Here is a 26,344-nt window from a genome sequence, read left to right as displayed (position 1 = left end):
GCAGTTTTATCTGCACATTTTTTTCCTCAACTCTTTTCGCTGACTCCCGGCACACAAGGGCTGTCTCTCTCCGGCTGTCCCTGCTGCAGCGGGATTCAGATTTGAAGCAACTCTGTCTTTAGGCTTTGGAATATGCTCAACTCCATGACCTCAAGATACTTTAATGGATCACGCAACATCAAAAGAAAATGATGCTCCTCAGGGACCGGACTCCAGCTGGTGTAAAGCAGCGATCATTGGACCAGTGCCGACTTGCACTGTCTAGGGATGCCTCCCTTACCCCACCACTGAATCACTTCTGCTTTCTGTTCAGGTCATGAACTGAACTCTTGCTTTTTGTGAGCACAGTAGGAAAGCATCTGTGAAGCTTACAGCAGCACAGATTGCATAAAACCTGGGAGTTTGCTGTTTCGCTAAGAAATTTCCTTTCCCCATAATGCCCATTTGAAGGAGAGAAAGAGGAGAGATACCAATTGCTGGTCATATAAACCTAGGGAATACTTAAAGCGACAATGATTTTTATTTTGACCTCTGAGGCCTGAAATCTGCTATCTAAAAGCCTCGGAGGCTTCCTTGGTGTGTGTGGGGTGAGCATGTAGAGAACTAATCCCTTCCAGAAACTGAAGCCGAGGGCAGCTCTTCCACATCAGACCAACAAGACTTCCCCTCCAGGGCCCTTTCCAAGTCAGATATTTGCTGCATGTTTCTGTTCACCCAGCAGGAGTTCACACAAGCAAACGGTACCTCTGTTTTCTTCCAAAGAATAAATCAAATGGTGAATCAGCAAGAGATTCCAGCCTTCTAATTAAGCATTTGTTAGTCCTATGTAAACTCAAGCCACTCTGGTGGTGGAACCCGGCTTTTGGTTTCTAGTAAGAAGAATTTTTTTTTTCTGGATCCGCAGAGAAAGATTAGTGTTTTCATCTGAGGAAATGGAACATTTGTTGGATATTTGATTCTTAAAATTATATATTTTTAGTATTCCTGAGGTTTATTCACATATAAATGTGTGTGCAATTCTGGTGGCAAAGCAGAGTTACTAATATGGGCTGGAACTCCCAGTTTGGAGGTGAAGTCCTTGCCTGGTTACCCCCAAAACTCAACCTGCAGCTCATCTTTATATCACAGTTGCTTGACTCCCTCTTTCTCCCGATCTAGCCACCCTCTGCTCTTCCAGTTCTCAACCTTCTCCCTGTCCTCCAGCTGGTCAAGAGTGGTTCTCCAAACACAAAGTCTGGGATTTTCCTCTGAGAGGTGCATGAGGAGACCGCTGCAATTTCTGCAGGAGACATGACTGAGGTCTGCAGAGGGGTCCTGACCCTTTCATGCATTGCTTCTAGGGCTACCCAAACCCATTGCAATGGATAATAATAATAAAAAAAATAGAAGACCTCTTAATTTTTAAGATTAAAATTAAATTCTTGGTGCTTGCTTAATTATTCACTCACACAAAATAGACTTCTCTCTCCAGGGACTTGTGTCCCATTCCTTCCTGTGACACCTGCTGCCCTGCTCTGCAGACATCTGTTTTTAACAGGAGCTTAAGAAGTGGCCCTGGATGAAAGTCAGTGTGGAAATTTTCTGGTTTGTGCTCATATATCCACCAGGTCAGTTGTGGATAAGCTGCAGAGTAGAGGAATCTCACTGTGAACAGATCAAGCCCTTCCTGTCACTATATACCTGCAATGGGACAAGCTTTCATGATGCAGATCAACCATCCATCCTGGCAGGGAGTACTTAAAATGGAGAGAAATAGAGTTAGCAACCTTGGCCTGCTCTGTTTCGCCTGCTAAGCCAGTATAACAGACATTATGAAAGCATGTATGTCTATTCAAAACCTCTGGGTTGAAATTTCCAGCTCATGTCACACTTAGCAGCTGTTAGATGACTCTTGCTTTTCAATCACACGTTTGCTGAGCCCAGGTCTCAGACACACTCCATTTGCCATAGAACATGGAAATGTGACATCCTGTTGTATCTCATGCTCTTCTTCCCTCAACAGGGCACCCTCCAGAAATTTGTAGACGACCTCTTTGAAACCATCTTCAGCACTGCTCACCGTGGCAGTGCCCTCCCGCTGGCTATCAAATACATGTTTGATTTCCTGGATGAGCAGGCTGACAAGCACAACATCCATGACCCTCACGTGCGGCACACCTGGAAGAGCAATTGGTGAGTGAGACACAGAGAACAAGGTCCTGGGCCAGAAGGACAGGAAAGGGATACATAATATGGGATTCAGGAGGTGAGGAGTGGGGTTATGCACTTGGTTTTCCTGATCCTGAAGTCAGATACACCTGGAATATAGAGGAGGCTCTCAAGGGTGGAGTGCTTTGCCTCCAGGACTCAGTTTTCCCTGAGTAAAATAGGAATGGTGGTATTTCTTGGAGATCTCATGAGAATGCAGAAGCAAAGGCTATGAAGTATTTAAGTGCTATAGGCGCATAGGAATAGCTGGGAAGGTGTGAGAGCAGTTCAGTGCCACTCTCTTCCCCTGAAATGGGTATTTGAGCTCCCTGTATAATCAGTGGGGGCCTGAGACTCTATTTGACTGCCCACATGTAGGCATCTGATGCCATTTGAGATGTTTTATGGTGTCCCATCAGGCACTGTGCAGGACCCACAGGACACTTGTAGCCTCACCAGGTAGCAGCTGGAGGCCAGGAGAAATCCCCTGGAGCATCTGAAGTGGTACCAAGCACTTACAGAGCCTGCAGCTGGATCTCAGTCCCCTTTGGAGTGAGTGGCAGAGGCTGACATGTCATGGGACAGAGGCAGAAAGCCACCATCAGCAGAGAGAAAAGAGCTCTGCAGTTCCTCTCTGCTGAGTCTCCCTGTTGGAAAGAGTCCCCTGGGGAATCACTCCCTCGCCTTTTTTTCCTGTGTAAATACTGGGACTATAAAAGGAACAAGGGAGGAGAGCCATGGGGCTCCCAGCTCATGCATTTTTTTTCCTTTTACCAGCCATGCTGTTGGCAGATCATCGCAGCGCGGTGACATAAAAAAAGAAACCCCATGCACCAAAGAGCCTTTCAACTAATGAAACATTAGCATATTATTAACATTATCTGCGGCACTAATCTAAGGCTGATTGCAGCCACTCAGACTAAATGAGCAGGAGGTTTATTTAAGGGGGGAGAGAGAAGGCAGCATGTGTATGTGTGCGTGTGTGTGTGTGAAAAGGGGCAGTATGAAGAAATTTGTTCAATCAGATTGAATTAACTCCAAGTCACATCATGGACTTCATTATTCCCAGCTAGGGACACCGTCTCCCCAGCACACAGGCAGGCACTCTGTGCTCCTCACTGTGGCTGTTTATCTGCTGAACAACTGCAGAGGGAAGATGCTTTGCGTGGTTCACTCATCCAGCTCTTGCCTGTGGTAGATGAATTTCCCATTCCCAGCACAAAATGCTTATCTCCCACAACTCTATCAGGTCTCATCGCCAGCATCTCCTATGCTTGAACTTCTGCCCTCTTCCTGAGGGAGCTTATTCAGCTGATAGGATTACCCTAGGGAGGCTTTCCTTGCTTTAGGTCCATGATTTTTATGGCTTGGGAAAAGACATGGTGGTTTGAGTGAATATGGTGTCATCCCTCTGTAGGGACCTTCTAAACAGCCTGCTGTTACCTGAAAGACAACAGACTTGGATATTAATTACTTAAAATGAATATATGAGGATAACAAGGATAAAAAAGAAGGACTTTGGACCAGGGAAGATTAGCTTGAAAAACAGGTGGATTTGTTAGGCTGTAGATCAACCTCCCCTCAGGAGGGTGTACTGAAGGTAGACCTTAAAAATCTACCTGAGAGGAAGATGGAAAGACAACAGTTTGATGCTGTGATCAGTGACATCTCAGCTCCCAGGCCTTGGCCATATGAATGCATTTGCTCTGACACAAAAAAAGCTTGAGGCAAAGGCTGGAGGTGGATACCTCGGGGCATCACACAAATGAACGGTTCTTTTGAGAAAAAAAAAAAAGAAAAAGAAAAAGAAAAGGCTTTGGATTACAAGTGCAGTAGTATTTTCTTGGCTAGGTCAGATTAATTTTCATTTCAAAGGTTGCAACACTTGTTCCTCTTTTTTATTTTTTTCCCTTCCATTGTTTTCCCCTTGGGGAAAGAGAATTTTTCATAGGATATGCCCTCAGTGTGCCCCAGATCTCTGTTTTCCGAAGACTGCTTCATGCCTAGTGTGCTGGGATCATAGACTGGCTCCAACTTGAGGGGCAAGCACATCAAGTACAACAGCACATGATGCCCACAGTACACAGCGCCACTAATATTCCTAGATAACTTAGATCTGGACATACCTTTCTATCCATGAGGTTGCTGTGAGATACTTTTAAAAGCCAAGTCTACCACCAACTAGTGTTTTATCATGAGTTGCATAAATGCCATGCCCATCCTCCCCGATGAACCAGTCAGTAGTAGCTAACTTTACATTGCAGTCCAACCTAAAAAAAAAAAAGTTGGAGCTGTTTTAATCACCAAAATTATAATGTTATTAGTTTAAGTGTCACTTCCTGAAGGAATAAGATGGCATTAAGAGTGACAGAATCTGTCTTATAAGGGTCACAGGGACAAAAGCTACTCCTGATGTGACTTGACTGCCATTCCTAGAACTCTGCTGGGGAGGAATTTGTTGTGTGTCAATGACAGAGCTTAGACTTGTCCCAGAAGTCCTATCTCTACACTATAATCTTTGATATCTGTCCATCAGTTAGGCAAAGTCTGCAAACTGTGCACTGATCCACCTCTTCCACCCTCCTATTCCTCTTGCAGCTTGCCACTAAGGTTCTGGGTTAACATGATCAAGAACCCACAGTTCGTCTTTGACATCCACAAGAACAGCATCACAGATGCCTGCCTCTCCGTAGTGGCTCAGACCTTCATGGACTCCTGTTCAACCTCAGAGCATCGTCTGGGCAAAGACTCACCCTCCAACAAGCTCCTCTATGCCAAGGACATCCCCAGCTACAAGAACTGGGTGGAAAGGTGAGTTTTTGGCTCTGGAAAAAAAGGAATACCATAAGCAAGTGATATACTGAAGTCCTCCTTCACTGATTGAGGTAGGAGGCAACCTTAGTATTGTTTTTGGTAGCTGCTTCCTTTTTTGTTTTGTTTTGCTTTGTTTTTGCCTTGTTTTTGTTTGCCTTTTTTTTTTTTTCTTATCTCTGGCAACCGCCTGACTAGAAAGCTCCATGTTAGCCTTTTATTCTCATAAGCCTTAAAGCAGAGATGAAAATTTAATTAGAGGTGTGAACTGAAGGTGTTTGTTGTTGTTGTTTGTCTTGAGGGGAAAGTGTTGAGAAGATAGAGAGGGAGGAAGAGAGAGAGAGGGAAGTGACCATGTCTGAGCTCTGTCAAGTACATGGGCTTCTGAGTCTTTCCACATAGATGGGAAGTGGTTCACTCAGCACCGCTATAGCAGTCCCTACCATTGCCTAGATCCCAGGATTCACACAGTTATTGTCCCTTATTCGGAATCCAATAGCTTGATATGGAGTTTATTCTGTTCCTTGTGTGAGACTTCACAGATGAGATATTTTGGTGATGAAAGATCTCCAGACACTTTCTGAAAAGGCAGAGGGTTTTCCAGGCATTTGCATTTCCAGTTGCAAGACATGTAGCTTTAAGGACTGGACAGTTTGATTTTGTTGCGCTGTCAAACCAATAGGTTTATCCATGTATGCCTAAAGGACAGACAACCAAAACAACTATTTCTGCAGGATGTAAGGTGTTAAATTTCTCTAAGATTTTCTTCAGGATCAGCAATAGTGCACCTTGCACTCCCTTCAGTGGCAACTTTCTTGCTGGAGCAAGACTTGCAGATTTTCATCTGTGCTTCGTTTTCCAATCAGCCATACTCATCTAGTATTATTGACAGTATTATCTGGATAGAATTATTTGGAAACAGTGTGGGTGGAGAATAATAGTTGCCCTGCAAATACAGTCATGGGGTTATCCTACAGACCATTCCTGTAAAATGATAATCCAGTTTTAAACAATGGTTTATTGAATGGTTCAATAAGCACCCTCCAGAACTGATGCCACACTGGTAGTTATATGGGATGTCTGCTACTTCAGTCATACCACACTGTAAACCAGAGTATTGCTTTTGGTGGGGATGGTCCTCTCTCATTTTGTGAAAACAGAGCATAGATGAGGAAAGAGTTCTGTATGCTAGTCTGTATGAGGTGATAGTTTTTTTACGATAAAGCTTCCCTTAGCCTCTGACTTGTCCGGACCATTATTTTTGGATATAGTTAAACACTTTTGCAAATGTCGTTTCTAGGCAACCTGTAAGGCTCTTATGAGCTACCTTGCTTAATTATGACCTACTTCTGGCACTGTGTCCACGTTCCTGAATACGTATTAAAATTGGTCGCTGGATCAATCTAGTAAGGGGGAGGAAGGTGTAAGAGATTTATTTATAAATCATAAGTGTCTGTTTACAGTGACCCAAAGGTGTCATACTTTGGTGACTCCAGTAACCTTATGTGTGGTTGGCTTCTTTAGATAAATACCCTATTTTGTGTATGCCTCTGGTTGATTTTTATCCATCTAGATGTTACATTTGTGGGATGAACTGAATTACGTGGGTGGAAAGCAGGAGATATCCTCATGCAACACCTTTTCTCTGGGTAAACAGAGGGATGAAATCCCAAGATTTTTTCCAGTATTGATTTCGCTTTTGGAGCTCAACCCTGTTGCCCAGTAACCCTCAGTAATAGGGGCTGCATTTCCCTGGAGTTTTCCTGAATAAGTGGGTTTGAAAAAGAGGTGAATAACACCTTCAGCTTCTGGTTAACAGCACTGATTTTCTGAGCCCAGCATGTGCTGGGCTGCTATCTGTACTAATATATGAAAACTTTAACTGAAGCCCAAAGGGAGGCTGTGGGTTTTGGAATATAATTAGAGTTTCTGACCTGTTAATAATTCTGTGAAAGACAAGGGTTTACTTCAGGTCTTTGTGGTCTACCTGAAAGGAGAATGCCTATCAATTCCCCTGACTCAATGCAGTAGCACCTGGATGCTATGGTAGATCAAAGGAAAAGATATCAAGGATGAATAGGACGTAATTTCAATTCTACTCTGAACTAATTAATTCATTTTCTCTATTCTACAAATGCATATTGAGGTGGTTACTTCAGCTCCAATGGCTTCAAGTATTGTTTGGAGCTATTCCTGTAGCCAGCATCGGTTGGAGACAACATCACTCAAGACCACAGGATTTCTTCAAAGAGCAAATCCTAAGATAAAAAGATTTTCTGTCAGAGAGTTTAAGAAGTGGTTCAGTAAATCAGAAGAACCTGAAATAAAATGAACTTCTTTGATGAAGAAAATCTATAAAAGAGGATGATTAGACAATAGTAGATTGTTACCCTACTCAAAGGCACTGTGGAATAAGAGGAGGCTCCTCTCTTTCAGTGAATCTGTTGAAATGTTAACTGGACTGGTCCCCTCCAAGCCTCCTCTCTGCAATTGCTGATTTCTCACTGTGATATATGCCTTCAAGACCCACAAACTCAAGGCAGGGAATTTTCTTGACACCAGAAGTATTAGAGAAGGTAGAAGCAGTGAGTGAAAGCATGCACCTGCCATCCAAGAAAATTAGTTTTCCATTTCTTTAGAGTGTGAGCATGATGGGAAGGGAAAAAATGCAGGGTTTTGCCTTGCTTGACCAATATTCTACCTCTGTGTACCACTCAGCTGGGAGTTTCATTTCAATGTCATTTGTTCCAGTCCCTCTAGAAGCAGACCTGGATTCTGCATATCTGAATAATCTTGACGTTTGGAAAAGCCAAGTTCAGTACCCAAATTCAACTAACAGAGCTTTTTCTCTTTGAAAACACATGAAAACACTGAAAAACTATCTAGATCCACCCCCAATTTGAGTTTCTTGAGGCAAATGAGGTTTTACTGCAACATGGGAATTAGCCTGGGAAATGGGGACAAACTAGTAGACTATTGTAGAAACAATCATGAGTCAGTCTGTGATTCTCAAACAGGGTGTAGGTTTTTCAGGAGTCGGTATTTAGGTGTATCACAGCATAAATCTGGTCAGATCATCTTATTTCTCTCCCTGTATAAAGAGAGGAAAAGAATGGGATTCTCATTTGAATTCTGTTATAAAAGTCCATAGGCTTTGCTGAATTCACATTAGAGCAGCTTCAGATCTGCATCTTTTCAAGTTTATTTCAAATGTCCCCTTTGAGCCTAGAAGTCTGGAGAACTTGGGAGCATTTGATGCAATCTCCAAACAATACAAAGGGGAGCCTGTTCTAATTGAGGCTGTCTCGTTAGCATTCGACACCACATTGAAAAGATGACAAAGGGTCGTGGCTGACCTTTCATTTCTCCCTATGCTGCCAAGCTTATGATAACACTTGTTTGAACTTCATTAACACCGCTTAATTGCTTGCATGGCAATCAATACCATGTTGCTCTACCAAACACTGCCATGGAGGAGGGCATGTGGGAGATAGATAGAAAAGGGACAGAGCACAGGAAGCAGAAACCAAGGAGTGTTTCTGTGGCACACCAGTGCTTGGAATACCTACAGTAAAGTGAAAGGAAGAAGGAGCCTGGAGTCCTTTTGGCTGCCTACTGTGCATAAAGCACATAACCCCTCAAATTAAAGCTGAAATACAGCAGTGATATCAGAAATATTTTTAGGCCTCTAAGAGTCTACCAGAAAAAAAAAAACTTTCAAAATAGGTTTCCCAGGCCTGAGACTAAAAGAAATTTTAAAAGACCTGATCTGTGGGTTTCAAAATTATAACAACTGTGATTTTTGATTTTAACCTGAGACTAATAGTCTGAGGTAGTACAGAAACTACCTAAGTTATCTGTTGGGACCCAGAGTCTTGAGTCTCTGATCTCACCTTTCTCCCTTTCCTGAAACTATATCTGCTTGGCATTACTCTTCTAAAGGTCTTAAACTGGTTAAAAAATGTGAGGGCAGTGTTTCTAGGATATGTAAAATGGACAGTCTATCCCCATTCTGGATCTAATGTACATACTTAGTAGCCTCTGATTTCCAGATTCTGTGTTCAATAGCTTGTTTGGTCTCTTCCAGCCCACACCCATGATATCTGTTGACAATTCTGAAAAACAGACTGATTTAATACAACAAAGATTATATATTTCAAATGCCTTAATGTTGTAAGTTACTGAGTCTTTAAACAAAAACATTGGGCTGGCATTTCAGCTCCATGTGCTTTAAAAGAAAGCCTCAAATAGCAGGTAGAAATCTTGGCTACACTTTAAAAAATGTAATCTTCTGTATCTCCTTTCCCTGCCAGAAAGACAGCTCAAAATATAACATACTGAAGGTCAAGGGTGGAGGATACTGTCAGTAGAGATAACAAAAAACAGTGCTGGAAGGGACCTCTGGAGGTCAACACACCCAGCTCCTGCCTCAGGGCAGGATCAGCCTTGTCTAAAGCCTTCCTGACAGATGCTTGTCTACCCTGCTCTTAAAGGCCTCCCAATGCCTGGGCCTCCTACTCACCTCGGGCAATCCCATCCAGTGCTTCCCTGTCCATCCCAATGGAGCATTTTCCCTGATGGCCAACACTGGGTGCAATTATAGCCCATGCCATCTCACTGCATTCTCAGGGGCATTCCCTGCCTCTCTGGCTTATGTTTTTGGCATGCCTGAAGACTGATAGCTTGAGTTTCCTCACTCTCTTCATCTCTAAAAAGCTCCTGTTGTTTCCTCATAGCAGTAAAACATAACTTGTATACAGTTCAGTTTTCAGCAGGCAGCAGGGAGAAAATGTCTTTACTCAGAAGATAAAACGTAAAACCCACGCGAACTCTGCACTGAGCCAATATTGGCTTGTTTCTTCTCTTAGAGAAGCTACCTGCACTCGTATTCATTCCCCAGCCACTGACTCAGTGCCTCCCACCCATTCTCCATCATTTATTCTGAGACAGAAAGGAGCCAAAAAAATGCCATGCACATGCAAAATAAAATTGGTGCCCTAGAGGATACACACACAGACAGATTCCTTCCCTGGGATGTTTCATGGAGAGTCTCTCCATCTGAAGATTTGACAGGCCTCAAGCTAACTTTGGAAGCGGAACCTTTTGTTTAGCTGTCAATATCTCTGTGCCAAAGTTCAATTACTGTCCAACAGCCTGGCCTTGACCCTCTCTCTAAAACCAGATCAATAGGGAGTAGCAGAGTCTCGCAGCTGCCTGCAGCTGAATCAGCACAGACACAAACTTCTGCAGCTCACACGCCTCCCTACAAACTCAAAATGCCATGTGCTGTCTACACAAGGACCAGCAGCATGTCCTTGAACTGCTTCACTTGTTTCCATAAAAGAACTGGCTTCTAGGATGCTCTCAAGCTCTTCTCCAGCCTTTTCCCATCTAGCTGCCCCCCATATCCCTTTCATACATCCCTCCCTCCTCCAGTGGTGCGGATACAGCCGGCTATTGCATAACACTAATTTCGTTATTGCTGTAATTGCGCCTGCCGTCTGCAGCACATGGATTTGTTACAAGCTTTTCATATGCTAAAATGATTATTAATGAGCGTAGTCCCAACCCAGAGACAGCACAACAACATCCATGACAAAAAAAAATCTTTTGGAAGCCAATTAGCTCCACACTAAGCTGTCTAAACCACAGCAGTGCTGGAAAATTTCAGACTGGAGAGGAAGTGACTGGCAACAGGGCTTTTCTCGTTTCCTTTGATGAGTTAATGAGTTACAGAGTGGCAGCTAGCACAGTCATGCTTGTGAAACAGCTCCAGCGAAGAGCCTTCTCTGGCTGGTACCTACAGCAAGAGCATTTACCCTGCCCCTAGCCTAAACAGAGGGTAAGAAATATTCCTGGGTCATTGTTGCACTGCTTTCCTTAGAGGAAAAGACTTCACAGGGAAAGAGGAGGATGTGGAAGGAACAAGAACAGTTTTTTCTCGAGGCTAAGAGAGATCATCACTGTGTCTCGATGTGTACAAAATCCCTCCGCATACAAGCGTGGCAGTGGAGGGTCTCACGGGCTCTTCAAGGCAGCCTGGAGTGAGCTTCAGTCCTAATGACACCTGTTAAGTCACCTCCTATGATGCAGTCCTCTTCACGTTCTCCGTTGGAGTTGCCCATGTGCCAGAGCGAGGGCCGATGTGGATTCCCTCAAAGTGCTCCAGGGTTTCATTGCTTCTGATGTCTAATGCATGAATTTCCTGCCACATCAGAGAGTGAGCAGCCTCGAGGTACAAATCCAGTCTTCCCCTGCGACTCAGGAGAAACTCAAGCCCTTAAGGTAGGATCTTTTGATATGCATCTAAGGATCTCCTGGAAATAGCTGGACAGGGACCCGCTGGAGATGACTTACACCAAAGCACAGAAGAAGGAGCAAACCTTGTTCATCGGGGCAGTGTGGTGCATGCCTGACCAAGCAGTCACTTTCTTCTGCTTTGGACCTCAGTCATGAATTCATGGAGGCAGTGAAAATCCTAAGACCTCTGGGGCTTAGTGACAGCTTCTCAGTGGTTTTGAAGACATTAGAGGTATATAAATGACAGATTCTAAATACCTCTGAGGATCTGGGCTTGAATGGAAGGTAAACAGAGACTCAGCGGGGATATTGATTCCTACTAAGATGCCTTAATATACACATTTATAGTTTATTAGATGTGATGATGTATAAATAATAAGTTTTTTGGTCATGGCAGAATTCTGATGGAAAGAGATTATGAGTCTTCTCCCTCTACTAGGAACAAGATTTGATTGTTCGATTTTAGGCACATACTATGCCTCCTATCCTCCTATTCTCCCCACCCAAGTAAATGCTCTGTGTTTTTATTTTATTTTATTTTATTTTATTTTATTTTATTTTATTTTATTTTATTTTATTTTATTTTATTTTTTCTCACAAACACCTCAAAAGTATCTTGGTTTGCAGACTTAGTGAGAAATAATTTCTCAGCTGTGTGATGTGACTGGCTTGATCTTGGGGAGACTGGAGGCCTTTGGGGTGATGATGGGGTGGCTCATGGACCCAGCACAAAGCAATCTGGAGGGAAAAATCCCTGAAATTCAGATCACTGCATCCTCTCTTCCCCTCTAGGGAGCATTTTGTGTTGCTTTTCATTCTTTTGCTGTCTAGCTGAGTCATGCCAGTTTTGTGATGCTGGGAAAAACATCTCTCTGCAGGGCTGGAGAAAGAATGGAAGCCTTTCAGACCCTTATTTGTTGCAGACTCAGGGGAGTGTTAAGGGAGACAGGAGAAACTTGGAGAAGCAGATGGTGTGTGCCTCTGTGCTCCACTTTTCCGAAGGGCCTCATCCCAGCACCCAGTATCACACCACCTTTGGATGACAAGCTGAACTAGAGAGAAAAAGGAGGATTTCAACTAGTTGTCAGAGCCAAACTGTCGAGCACAGTGCAGTGCTGCTGCTTTGCTCCGCCGGCCTCATTTACTCTTGCTGTGATGTAATGCCCTTCACTTTTCATTTCATCCAGCAGGAGGATGCCCATGCAATATTCATAAGGAGCCAGGCTCCCCTCCATGGGCTCTTCCTAGGCATCATAAATCAATGTATTTCATGGCACTGCAGGCTCTTTTTCCCTACAAGTCTATGAACCGTGCTGGCTGCGCAAAGATGCGCTTTCACTTGGGTGTCAAAGCATGCCCTGGGAATGTGTTCCAGCAAAAAGGCGCCTGAAATAGCACTTCCAGGGATGCTCCCAGCACCTCACAGTATCTCTTGTCATAATGCAGATGTGGCAGATGTCCTATTTCATCTGTGGCAAGAGGCACTGGATTTTGCTGGGAGTGGAAAAGCTCTAGAAATGTCTTCTCTTTTTGTGTGTGTGCTGATCACTAATTTCTCCTGGAGGCAGCTCTGCAGGACACGTCCTCATAGGTCATCCCTGACTTCCTTCAGAGCCTGCTGATCAGCATGTAAAGAGAAATCAGGATGAAATCAAGTCCAGACCACTCATTGATGGAGGACTGGCATAGGGCAATAGATGGACCATGGGACAGAGACTGGCAATATTGCCTCTTTCTGTCCCCATAAGACAAGATGCTTCCTGGCTCCATTTCTCTACCCAAGAGATATCAGGGAATATCAATTTCTCCCCTGAAAAAACAAGGCAGTATGTGAGACCCACTCATTACAATAAATAGGGGAGCCACAAAACCAGACTGAGGCAATACTAGGGCTTTCTGGTGTGCGTAGTCTTTCACTGCGTAGTCTTTCAAAGGAGGCTGAGGCAGCTGCTTGTCCCACTCTGTCATAGAAAGTATTTTCCCACTTGTCTCTCTGAAGGATCCTTATTGCACAGCACTCCAGTGCCCAATTTCTCTGCTGTGGAAGACAGCCTCCTGCTCAGCAGGTGTCTTGATGCTGTTTACAGGACACCTGTCAGCTCTTTCATCTCCCTGTCCCCTCTGCCTCCTAATTATAAAATTGTGGATCACTGCAGCTATGGACTTTTTTTTTTTCTTCCTTGTGCACAAAATGTCAAATTGCAGAAATTAAAAATGTAAATGATGGTGTCTAATTAACCAGTTGACAGCAGAGCACAGCTGCGAGTGACAGTGACTGATTACCTTCCACAAACCTTGTCCTCCAAGACCTGCTTTACCCATGGGACGAAGGACAGAGAAAATAGCAACTTCCTTAAAGAAATATTGCTCTGTTACTGCAGCCTGATACATGAGCAATGGCTATAGGATCTCCATGCCCTATGGATAAAATCCCAGTGTTCTTGAATTCAAGGAGAAAGAAAGACTTTGACTCCTAAGGGAGACTAATGTTCCCCGGACAGAGTGGAGTTAAAGACGTTAAAACTTCTTGCCTTGAACTGTGATAGCAGATGAGCTTAACTTTTGAGGTAAAACCAAAGCGCAGAGAAGCAGAGAAGTCCCTGGAAGACACTGGATAGTATGAGGTGGATAATGTTAGTCATGGATGCAGATGAACAAGTGTGAGTAGCATAGGCAGGCAACCAAAGGGATTTTGGTGCAGGAGCTCTCAGTGGGTAGGGAGCTCAATGTGACTTCTCTGCAGAACTGAGGGCAATGGTCAAAGACCTTGAACATTGATGAAGGAATCCAGCAGCGACAGGTATGGCCTACTTCTTTGGTGGCATGTAGAAAGTTTACACTGCTCTTTGGGGTTTCAGGCTCAGAATAGGGTTGAATGATTACAACACAAATCTGGCATTCAGGAACTAGTAGTTCATCTCTAAGTTCTGCTTTTGGCTAAGTCACTTCTTTTCTATAAAAGAAGAGCATGACCAGCTATTTTATTCATGCACAGGAAAAGCCTGAAAGACACTGAGAAATTTGTTTTTCCTCTTTGTGGTGTTTGCTTTCAACTCATGGCTACCTACTCTCTCCAACCCAAGAAACGCTTGCAATCCTCTCTTGCAGGTACTACTCTGACATCGCCAAAATGCCAGCGATCAGCGACCAGGACATGAATGCATATTTGGCTGAGCAGTCTCGCATGCACATGAATGAGTTCAACACTATGAGTGCACTCTCAGAGATATATTCCTATGTTGGCAAGTACAGCGAGGAGGTAAGAGCCTTGAAGCAGGGCAAAGTAGTTCTGCAGAGCTCATGCATTTTCAGCATGTGTCACAGTTCTCTGTCTTTATCCTGACTAATGATCTGATGGATTTAAGGAATAGAAAGCAAGGGTAGGTACCTGAAAGTGGGCACACAGAGATTTTGTGATTTTTACATCTTATGTGATGGAAAGCAAATATAAGCATCAGCTTTGCTTTAAAAGCAACGTATAGAGATGAACAGAAGCTGGTTGCAATTCTGTGAGGGCCCAGGTGACCACTGGGAGATGTTGTCCAGGGAGGAGAAGCTTAGGAAACTTTGTCTTTTGAATCCATAAAGTCAGTCAGAAAAATCACACTTGCTAGGTAAGAGAAGTCATGGCTGGCTCTGATATTCTGCCTTTTATCTACTGATAGACTCCACAAACAAGGAATTCTTAGATGGTTTGAAGCGGTCTGTGGAGATGCTATTCTTTCTTTATGACCTAAAAGGGAAGGTTAGAAACCTCAGCTGGAGGTTTCTATGTAGACTACAGGTATATTTACATCTTCTAACTTACATATTTAAATTGAAGATAGTTGCATCTTAGCCTGAGTCTAGGTACCCATTATGCACAGTGTAGACCTGGGACAGTATTCAATTATTTAAATATATGTTTCTGGGACCATTTTAGATGCTCTAAAGCATCTAAGAAGACCCTAGCCAGTATGATACAGGAATTAAAGGTCACCTGCACGGTTCTGGATGCTGAAGACCAGATGAGATACCCTAGGCTCTCAAGTGTCATAGTCATCTGGATATAGGCAATGAGTCAAGGAAGCCACCAAATGATTGGATGCTGAAGATGAGTATCCATTCTATCATTTCCAGTATAAAAATCTGCATTTAGTCAAATCAACCCCAAACTGCCTTCTCAGTTCTCTGCTGACCAACCTGCTTTGCATGATGCAAGCTCACCTCAGGGAGAGCTGACTCTGATCCATTGCTGTAGGATAGTGGGTTTGTTCCTTCTGGGGAAAAAAAAAAAAAAAAAGTCACATAAATTCTTACTCTCTCTTTTTGCAGATTCTCAGCGCACTTGATCAAGATGACCAGGCTGGGAAACAGAAACTTGCCTACAAACTTGAACAAGTCATAACCCTCATGAGCATAGACAGCTGAGAACTGTCCTGCCAGGGAAACCCTGGGAGGGATAAACCAAGTCGTGCCTCAGTCAAGATCATCATCTTTACCAAGTGCAAGTTTTGATTGGCTGGAAGCAGTCACTGAACAGCTCTCGCTCTTCTCTTTCTCTCTCTCACTTATTTCTCTTTCAAAAAAAATCTATGGACAAAGTGACAAAGCCCCAGGGGTGAAAAGGAAAAGACTGCAGAGGAATCTCGGCTCTGGGGACAAGAAGACATTCAGGTGGAGCTCTTCTTTTTACAGCTTCCCTTCTGCCCTTGATCTAAAGAAAAACTCTTAAACAAACAAAAACCTCCCCCAGCAGCGTCTCATCAGTCTGCAAATGGAAAATCGGGAGGTCACCTCTGTCATGCTGCTTTAACTGTCCCCCTAGGGCTGTAGCCTCTGGAGTGGACATGGAAATGAACTCAGTATTACAAAAAAAAATCTCACTGAGGGGAACGCAGCCTGCCTGCAGGGATCCTGAAGGACAGGAGCAAATGGAGATCCTCTCCAACAGAGCCATTTAAACTCTATCTCTTGGTAGCAACCCACTGGGAGAGGAATTCAAACCTCCCTGGAAAAAAACGCCACCGCTCAGTTCAGAGTGGGACCATTGTGGCTCTTTTCTGCCTGGGGAAACAGCAGTGTGGAGCTGCTCTCTTAGGCCAGGGGAAGGGTCAAGAGGGGAGGAGAAGACCGATGCTCCCCTGCCCACATTTCATACGATTATTCTTATTTTTCAAGGTAACCTGTGTCCCCCCTCCATCTTTCCCATTGTGTCCTGTTGGTCGTAGCACTGCGACAAAAAAAAAAAAAAAAAAAAAAAAAAAAGCTCTTTCTGCTCAGTGGCATTCAGTTGGTGGTGATTCTGTTCCTTCTGGCAATGGACAGTGCAGCGTCTCCCTCATCTCCCACCTCAGCTTGGAAAGCAAAAGACATAAGTCTCAAATTGTTCCAGAAGAGGTGCTTGGCCTCAAAAACCAACCAGAGTAATTTTTATTTAAAGTTGTCTGTTCTTTCCCTTTTGTTTCCCAAATGGAAACACTATTAGTGTTTTCTTCGTGGTGGAATATTGGAAGCATACTGAAGGGCTTGCTATGAAGCAAAGTGATGTGTAGAACTAATTGTAGAAGCTTCCTTCAAAACCACCATTAAGAGGAAATGCCACGCATTTTTGGAAGGAAATCTGGGAGGAAACACAAATGAAATACCCCTCAGCTGCCATTTGGTGCCAACTTCTGGACCTTCCTTTTATCCATTTCTGGAACCAAACGGTCTTGCTGAAGGCACAGCTGGTGCTTGGGAAAGATTTGTCACCTCTTTGCACTTCAGAGATCACTGTCATCACAGAACAAGGATGGGTGGTTACCCCTTCTTTCCTCTGCTCAGCTCCTCCAGAGTAACTCCATCTCAATCTACTTCATAGCCATCAGAGCACAAGTTGGCTATGTTGCCTCTCTTCTGCATTTGGGTGGGTTATTTTTCATACAGTTGTCAGTGTGGCTCAGTGTCATGGGAGCGGAAACCCTGCAGAGCCACAAGGGATGTGGACAACCTCATTCCTGGTACATGAACATGCATCCGTTTCACCAAGAATGAAGACTGCTCTCTAGCAGATGCAAGCATGGTTTGGTGCTGTGAAGAACCAGCCTTTATCTGTCTTGTGCCATGCTCAGGAAGACAGCTGGGATCTTCTTTGCAGCTGGAGGGTGGTGAGGTGCAAACAGAGGATGTAAATTGATTATGGAGTGAGTTCATTTAGTTTCACTCGTGCATCTTGCTAACAAACCAAGCTGCACAGTGGATCAGTAGTGGATGTGCTGAGGAACGTGGTGCAAGCAGGAGTCAGTTAGGAAGTGGATTTCATTCAGCCAAGCACATAAACATATAGAGAAGGTCTTTCCAAACCCACTTAAACAACAACAGTCCAAAATTGGGTGTTGGCAGTGGGGGGAGAATGTCACAAGATTCATATTGAAACAGTAAACTTAGGGACACGTCTTGGTTTTAAAACCCCAGACATTTCTCTCTTGATTATAATTATTATTATTTTGTGTGTGCGTGTGCGTATGTGCGTGTGCATATCTGTGTGTGTGTGTGTGTCATTTCCTTTTTTAATTTTGCTTGCTTTCTGTTTGATTGCTGAGCTGATGGACTTATCATGCACCTTATGGACATCTCAGCATCTTTGAGAGGCCTGCGCACTGGGGCTGGTTTGGGTTCAGTTGGTTCTGCCACAGTTTTGTTGATCCGTTTAATGGTGTTGGCGCATGTTCCAGATCCATTGCTTATGGCTGTGAAAGTGGGGTGGAAATCCCACCAGAGCCAGCGACTAATGAAAATTACAACAACGCAAACACAATATTTTTTATAAGTACATAAAAGGAAAATTAAAAAAAAAAAAGAAAGAAACCAAAGGTTTTGACAAACAAAGTGCCACAAATGATAAATATGGACCCTATTGTCATGCCTTGTACACACAGCTGGATGGTAGGAGTCTAAGGGCAAATAGCTGGCTTGGAGGGGAAGTGGTTATGAGTGATGGGCTACACTGCCTGGACATGTGCACGTGAAAGGAGGAAGAAGCTGTTAATAAAAAAAAAAAAAAAGAAAAAAAAAAAAAAAAAGGAAGGTATCAAAGTGAACTGATATAATCCTGCATGGTTACAGATGTCAGAGGAACACTACAGGGGAAACCTGAGACTCACCCTGCTTATTTTTAATGTTTTCAGGGCTGTTTTTTTTAATGATGATGATGATTGTTTTCCATTGTTAGTATTTTATTTCTTCTTGCTGGTACGGAGTTTTTCAACTGTAAAATATATATATATATATTTCAAGAAAAACTTGAACACCTCAGAGACACTGAGAATGAAAAACTTACGGGAAATGGGAAGCACCATGAGATGGGTATCTTGTCCCTTCCCAAGTTCTCATTTAGGCATTTCCTTTTTCTCCCCACCTTCTTCTCTCCCCTGTCGCCTGGGTTTGAAAGAAAATCTGAGCTTTGATTCTCTTTCTTCTCCTCTGTTTCCTCTGTTCTTTTTTTCTTTCTTTCTTTTTTTTTTTTTTTTGGTGTTTGAGCTGATTTTGTTTTGTTTTGTTTTGACTGGAAAATGTGCCAGAATTGTGATGTAAATGTGTAGGCTTCCTGCCCTGACTTCTTCAGTGCCCTGCCCATTCCAGATGTTGTCCCAGCCCCCCTAGTCTATGAGACGTCCTGGCATCTTTCTTCTCAGCCTCACCTGTGGAGCTAATTATTTTTGTAAGTGCATGTAAAATACAATTAAAAAACAAAGACACAAGCAGGAGAAGGATAAACCCTGCTATAACATGGGTGAATTCTTTTCTCCCTTCCTTTGCCTTGTTTACCCCCCGTCCTCTATTTTCCATGCCTAACCAGAAGTGCCCGATGTAAGTGGTATTTCACACCATTTCTCAAACTATGAAGATAAAACTGGAGCCAAAGTTCCTAGAAGTCAATGGACAAACTCCTAACACTCGTAATATGCCAGATGATATGCTAATTTTTATTGGTATTTCTTAAGAACTGTGGTCAAGATAAGGACAGCTGACACTCACAGCACCATCAGGAATGGGGAAAGGGAACCCTTGAAGACCATGCTCTCACCTGCTGTCACAGACTGAGCTTTCTAGTAAAAGGAGTTATGAGAAAAGCTGGATTTTGAGAAGGTGCTATAAATTCATAATACTTGAACAGGCAGCTCACTAGAGTTATAGGAAAAGGAAAAATACACAACCTAAGGGCATTGCTGTCACCCAACATGCTTCATGTAATCCTTCTCTTCCCCCTCCTAGTCCTGTCCCAAAGATATTTGAAGGTTTGATCCAATCTAGCATACACCAGCCTAGCCCAGTTGGTGTAACAGGACTATACCAGTTTTCACCAGCTGTCTCTTCACCACTGCAGTTGTCTTATATAACTTCCTCACTGGAACCAGGCAATCCTGCACCACAAAAAATGTTAAGATCTAATGAAAATTTACTAGCAGATATTTGGTGAATGTTTAAATTGAAAGATCATTGCCAAAATTGGCAGACCTTATATCTGTGCATCAAAATTGTCAGATCTTATGTACAAGCCCACAAGGAAATTATTACCATGAGGGGAAAGTGACCAAATAAATCGTATTGCTGCCATTAATATTATTATTATAAATATATAGCTATTATATATAACAGTGGTATTACTGACAACTAATATATGGTGTTCTAAAAATTCATTAACCACTCTCACTGTGCAGTTAGTCAACACAAACATTACACAGCAACCCAAGCAACGAACAGCCACTACAATGAAGAAAATAGCTCAAGAGTAAGCCAAAATGCACAAGGTACATTTGCCCTTTGACTTTAGTGAAGGGCTGGCATTTTCCAGCCAGACTCTTCCAAAGGAAGCCTGGAAAGACTGAATCCCATGGCTCCTTTCAGTGGGGTATAGGAAGCTTCATGAAGCACTTCAAGCCCAGGGGACATCTGCCATCAAAAGGAGTCTGGGGTGGTGGAGATGACCTGGGCTCCTCTTCTACATTGCCAAGGCATCCCTAGAATGAGTCACGCTTCACCTTTCCCAGCAGTCTGTAGAATAACTATTCAAAGCAGCTGCCTCTTACATTCTGGAGAGCTTCCTCAGTACTGCAAAAGCAGTGAGAGAAGAATAAAACTTGCCTTGTTTACCAAAATCCTATGGCAGCTTCTAGTGTGCTAGAGATAATATCCTCCACAGAAGTCTGGTGCTTTCAGGGTCCACTGATGGTGGTAGGAGATGCCACATCCACAAAAGCCCTTGTCTGTAATCCTGCCAGTCCCAACAAGGCATTTTTGGTCCTTCTCCTCAGTTTAGCATGTGGCTGAAGAAGTCGGAGAGAGGGCACTGGATGGAAATGTGCATATGGGTCCCACCAGGTTTGTGTTGGTTTTGTTTTTTCTCACCAAGAATTGCATTCAGGAGACCCCAGTCTGCATTCTTCCCGGACACGAAAGAGCAAAACAGCTCTCAGAGAAGTACTATCCTCTGAACTCCCCTGGGCCTTTGGCAGCATCTTTTCCTGGGATGACCAGGGCGGGACAGGAAATGTTCCTCCACCTCCAAGTTAGAAAATTGCAATCATTTATAAATTACTTCTGATGTTGACAGAACCTCACCTTGACAGCTGTTGGATAGAGAAGAACTTGGTGATGCCAGTACAAATTGCTCCATGCCTCTGATGTGTAATAGGAGTTTTGTCCTCCGAGGTCTGGGACTGTCCTAGCTCCTGTGGTCCTACCTACCTTGGTCTGTTGGAGAGCAGGCCTTTTCCTAAAACTGATGAAGTGAGTGAGCACGGTACGAATCTCAGCCTCCTGACCATTCTCAGTCTGAGTTTTTCCTCTTTGCTCCCAGTGCCATCTTCATTGCTGAATGTCACTGGGTCCTTGCAGCCTTGCAGTTTTTCCCCACCATTGCCATTGTGCAATGTCCCTTCCCCCTGCAAAGTTGTGTTCTGTCTAACAGGGGACAACCACTGTGCAGAGGACTCTCTCAGACTGGAGCTGCCCAGCCATAGGACAGCTCAGTTCTCTGCACTGCTAGAGAAGTACTCAAGGGGGCACAGCCTTACAAGGAACTAATTTCCAGAAGGATGTCAAAAAAGAAAAAAAAAAAAAAAAAAGAAAAGAAAAAAAACTTTGTAAGGATATAAAGCTGCTTAGTCTAATCAACTAGTCATGTGTGTGTTTTCTGTTGTTGTCGTTGTCGTCGTTTGTTCACTGGTGATTTTTTTCCCCTTCTTTTTTTCTTTTTTTTTTAAACTTCTGTTCTAAAAACAGAGAGTTTACCTCAATTTTTTTTTTTTTTTTCTGCTTGGAAACAGATCACCTCAAAGACCTTCACAGCAGAGAGCAGTGTAGAGGGAAGCTCAGTAAAAGGAACCTGGGTGTGGAAAAGAGGGGGGAAATGAAGGAGATTTTGCTTCTTTCAGCATTCCTTTCTCTTGCCAGTGTAGTGTGGTGGGACTTTTTGACTCTGAGGTTGCTCCTCACTTTCAGATAGACGGAGACACAAGAGCCAGCTGAAGAAATCAAAGCACATTTCCTATCTGAAAGCTACTTTTTTTCCAGCTGTCTCCACCACATTAGGCCATGTGAGACACCATTGCCCAGGCTGCTTCTAGATGGTTGGGATCGTGTCCGAATGGATTAAGGACTTTCTCTCTTCTTTAGAGAAACTTGGTATTACTTAAAATTTCTTTGCTGCTCTTTTCCTAGTCCCTGGAGCAAACCCACTTTCCAGCCCAGAGTGGTCTACAGAAACAGATATTAGGTGCTAACTAAATGGGCCCAGTATTTTCCCTAAGAAATCAACACAAGAGGCAACTGGATTATTTAAAGCCACAAGACGGGCCCTTCCTAGTGTCTGACCCTGTGTCTTGGACATACACATGAGCCCAGAAGTCTCATTCTCTGTTTTGCTAAAGCTTCCACCTTACATGCAAAATCAATGTAAAGACATATCTTTCACTACAGTGTTACTAACAGCCTCAAAGAGATGTCAAGACAGCATTAGAAAGGAAGTTGGGATCCTTTTCTTTTAGGTTGTTGTTGTTGTTGGTTTGACTTTCTTTTGAATTGATCCTAGTTAAAAGATAAATAAATAAAATCTATACTATTTAAATTGGAATCCCGTTGTTACTTGGTAAAGGCAAAGCTTCTGTACCTTTGTTATAATTAATTGTATACCTGTGTATGTAAATATAAGGCATTCCTATTTTGCAGTCCAGAACAAAAAAAAAAGAAAAAAAATATTTGTAATATAGAATAAAGTTTATTAAAAAAATAAAGAAATAAAGAAAAAAGGCTGTGATTGCTGCTTCCTGTGGCTGAATGGAGCCAGAGTGACAGAGAGGGAGCAAGGGGGAAAGTGCTGAGACAGCAGAATGCAGAGACAGGAGAACAGCCAGGTGCTTAAAGCAAGAATTCTTTCTTTGCTTCTCTCCTTAGTTCAGGCTTTCCCAGCCTCCACAAAGATGCTCAAGAGCTTCCTTAGCACATTTTCCTTCCTTCCTTCCTTTCTTCCTTTCTTCCTTTCTTCCTTCCTTCCTTCCTTCCTTCCTGCCTTCCTGCCTTCCTGCCTTCCTGCCTTCCTCGCCTTCCTGCCTTCCTCACCTTCCCTCTTCCCTTCTTCCCTCCTTTCTTCCCTTTTCTCTCTAACTCTCTCTCATCTCTCCTTCTCTTTCTCACATGAAAACTCACTCATTGGGTTATTTCAAAAGTTTTTTGAGGGGAAAGATGGGGTCCACACAGATTTTCCACTCTCTTTGCCTATCAGGCTCTGATCAGGTTGAACTTGAGAAGCTTCTAAAATCAGGATCGACTTTTCAGCCTTGCTAGATATCCCGAAATTTGCCAGTTGACAGCTCTACCGAGAGTATAAACTATTCATAGGTGCTATTCGCTGTGCCTGCCCATCAAAAGTCAAAGTGATATAAGCAGAACTATACATTCTCTGCTGTTCTCTTGTGCTTGGCATCTCCTCATCACCCATTCACGTGCCACCCCTTCCCGTTCACTCAGTAGAGATTAAATAAGGCTCAGACTACACACCTGGTGCTGATGTGACTTCTGCCATCCTCTCAGGGACTAAAGCTGAGGAACCTGCCAAGGAACAAGAGAGCAAGCAGAATTGATAGGACATCTGTCCAGCTGCTCCTTGGGATTCAGCAGACGAGGAGTCTGTGTCACCTGGAAAGGGCTGTGCCAATCTGCCATCTCATGCAGCATCTTATAAGCGAATTGGGCAGCAGGCTGCCTGGTTGGGTACCACCTGCCAGACTCCTTGGTCAGCAGTGTGAATGGTGGGAGCTGATGTTAAAACCGCTCGTGTACAAAACAGTGCTTCAGACTTCAGTTATATCAAATGTTTGGTGTATTAAAGAAAACAAAAACAAAAACAAAACAAAAACAAAAAAAAATGAAGGGAAAGGAAAGGAAAGGAAAGGAAAGGAAAGGAAAGGAAAGGAAAGGAAAGGAAAGGAAAGGAAAGGAAAGGAAAGGAAAGGAAAGGAAAGGAAAGGAAAGGAAAGGAAAGGAAAGGAAAGGAAAGGAAAGGAAAGGAAAGGAAAGGAAAGGAAAGGAAAGGAAAGGAAAGGAAAGGAAAGGAAAGGAAAGGAAAGGAAAAGGTGATTCCTTGACAACTCTAAAGAAAAGAGTTATAAATAATTTGTTTATGAGACAATGTTTTTTAAAAACCTAAACCAAAATATCTCACAAAAGTTTCCTGCAGTCACACTGGTTACACTCAAGATTTGCTCAAGAGGAGTCTTAGGACAAGTCTCTCCCATGCATTGCATGAACACAAGCTATTTGTATGGGCAATGCCCTTCCATGTGATCTAAGCAGAGAGGGGAAAAGAAGACATGGGGAGGAAAACAAGGCACAAAAAGGTGAAATGAGTTACCCACAGGCACACAGCAGAGCTAAGACCTTGCCCAGCTGCAATCAATCCAGTCACGTATTTTTTTTTTGCCATTGGACAGCTCAGTGTCTTGCCTGCTTTTAAGAATCAATGCCACCAGCCAGGGCATCGTCAAGCTGGGTATAACTTGTATGTGAAACTGGACTGCAGCTTCCTCCTGCCCTCTGTGCCAAGACCAGAAAACCACACCAACTAGCTCTTCCAAGACAAAAACACTCTTCCAAGATTAAATAGGGATGGAAGCAATTGCTTGGTATGGCTAAACAAACACCCAGGGTTTGTGGTTTGTCATCATTGGCATAGACACCTTTACATTGCCTCCTCCAGAAGCTCTGAACAAGTCTGTTCATCTCCCAAATGGGCTAAGCTGTATGTTCAAGGATAACTACTTTCCCTTCAAAGCATACAGGAGCAAATTTACCATCTTTTCATCACTAAGACCGCTAGTGTTTCCCTGCTCTGCCCATGATGGATTGTCCCTCCCCAGAGATGCAGAAAAGAGGCATTTCAAAACTCTCATGCTTTTACTGTGCAGGAGAGAGATGGTAACAGCTTCCTACATCTCAATACATCCCTCCTTCAGGCTTCTCCACTGAACAAATGGTGACCGTTTGCCTCATCTTTGTGAGGTCTCCTTTCCAAATGATATTACCCAACTGCACCCTCTTACCAAAACAAAACAAAGCAAAACAGAACAACAACAACAACAAAAAGCGGCGGGGGTGGGGAGGGATGGGGCAGGGGAAATTTAGGTGCATGTCTGCAGCTCAGCTTTCCAAAACAATCCCAGATGTCAGCTGAAAAGGACTGTTTCCAGCAACCTGGAGAGCATTAATTCGCCTTTATTATTTCCTGGTTCCCTCACCCGCTTTCTGACACTTCACAGGTTTGACGACCTGCATCATATTAAGCTGTTCCACCCCCTCCAGCCTCATCACCAAGGGGTTTCTCATTCAGCAGGGTGTAACTCCAGCATCATTTGTCCTGTGCCAGCAGATATAACATGCATGAGAGGACTGACAGACCTCTGCAAGATTCTCCATCACTTGTGTTCGGTGTTCATTACTGCCCTCAGGCTGGTGAGGGTGCTGGAGACCATAGCTGCAAATCAGGAGTCCTGCAGAGGCTGGGTTGCTTTGAGGTTAAGCTGTGCCAGCACATGGCAGGGCGAAGAGATTGTTGGATTCGTAAGGTTTTATTCAGGGATAATATCAGGCAGGATACTCCTCCTCTCTGCAAAACCACTCCTCTTCAAGCCTGGGATGCAAGTCATCTGACTGGTTGCAAATGGTTTCTTCTGTGCTAGTTGACTTCTCTTGGTACACATGCAAGAGATAAAAACAGGTACTTTCAGGATACAACTCATCTCGTTGCAACCTGGATGGTTAAATAGATCAGGGTAACACAAAGGAAAATATTTGTTTCTTCTTATTGGCCCTAAGGAGAATAGAGGGGAGCTAGCCCAGCTATGGATGACTATACTATTCCTTTCTAAAGCCAGGTGTGCTGAATCTCACTAGTGAGTCTACTTGGACCTTCATGGCTATCATCGATATAGGAAAGGGAATGTCTCTTAACATAAATGCAGTGGAGCCCTGATCTCCTGTGAGGTGTACTGGATGATCCCATAACCAAACCAGCATCTGGGAGGGAAGTGGGAATCAGTTTGGTCTTTTGCCTTTAGCAAAGAAAAAAAATGTTCAAAGGAAAAAAATGAAAGGAGAATAACATTATATTGTTATTATTTGCTGCTTCAAATTTCCTGTCTTCTCGTAAATTCTAATAGGAAATGTACGCACTGACCTTATAAGTCCTAGTTCCCAACATCTTGCCAAGACATCACAGGGCAACTTTCTTTCAGTATGTCATATGGGATGCAGCCCTTGTTCAAACACTACAGCATAGCAGAGAACCATCGAGTCACAGTTCATGAGGCACAAACATCTTATGGTTAAGAACTAGCCAACTAGTTCTCTGAAAGGCAGTGTCCAGGCACAGCTATGGAAATGTGTGTGTACCAGGAATTTTATTTTCACTTGCATGAATGAGACGGCATCTAGTGTATCTCTCTCTGGCATTTGTGTTTTCAGGCACAATTACTCTACTGAGAAAAACACAGAGTTAGATTGCAGAGAGACACAATGGAAAATGGCCTAC

The 26,344-nt window shown here is 43.4% G+C and overlaps 1 protein-coding gene across 1 annotated transcript in view; it reads left to right on the top strand.

The window, feature by feature from the left end:
• The window catches only part of PLXNA4 (plexin A4), a 404,602-nt gene extending 388,520 nt beyond the window's left edge, over positions 1-16,082 (top strand). Inside the window, exons 29-32 of the mRNA XM_088531807.1 lie at positions 2,003-2,172; positions 4,786-4,998; positions 14,407-14,557; positions 15,613-16,082. Coding sequence (XP_088387933.1) covers positions 2,003-2,172; positions 4,786-4,998; positions 14,407-14,557; positions 15,613-15,708 — 630 coding nt within the window. The 3' untranslated portion in view covers positions 15,709-16,082. The remainder of the gene's footprint in view (positions 1-2,002; positions 2,173-4,785; positions 4,999-14,406; positions 14,558-15,612) is intronic.
• Positions 16,083-26,344: the final 10,262 nt, after the last annotated feature.

The sequence above is a fragment of the Tinamus guttatus genome, unplaced genomic scaffold (genome assembly GCF_059628265.1).
Source record: "Tinamus guttatus ecotype Peru unplaced genomic scaffold, ASM5962826v1 Tinamus_guttatus_pri_ptg000434l, whole genome shotgun sequence".
Lineage (NCBI taxonomy): Eukaryota > Metazoa > Chordata > Aves > Tinamiformes > Tinamidae > Tinamus > Tinamus guttatus.
Note: the sequence above shows the minus strand (reverse complement) of the source record. Positions and strands in the feature narration are given on the sequence as shown.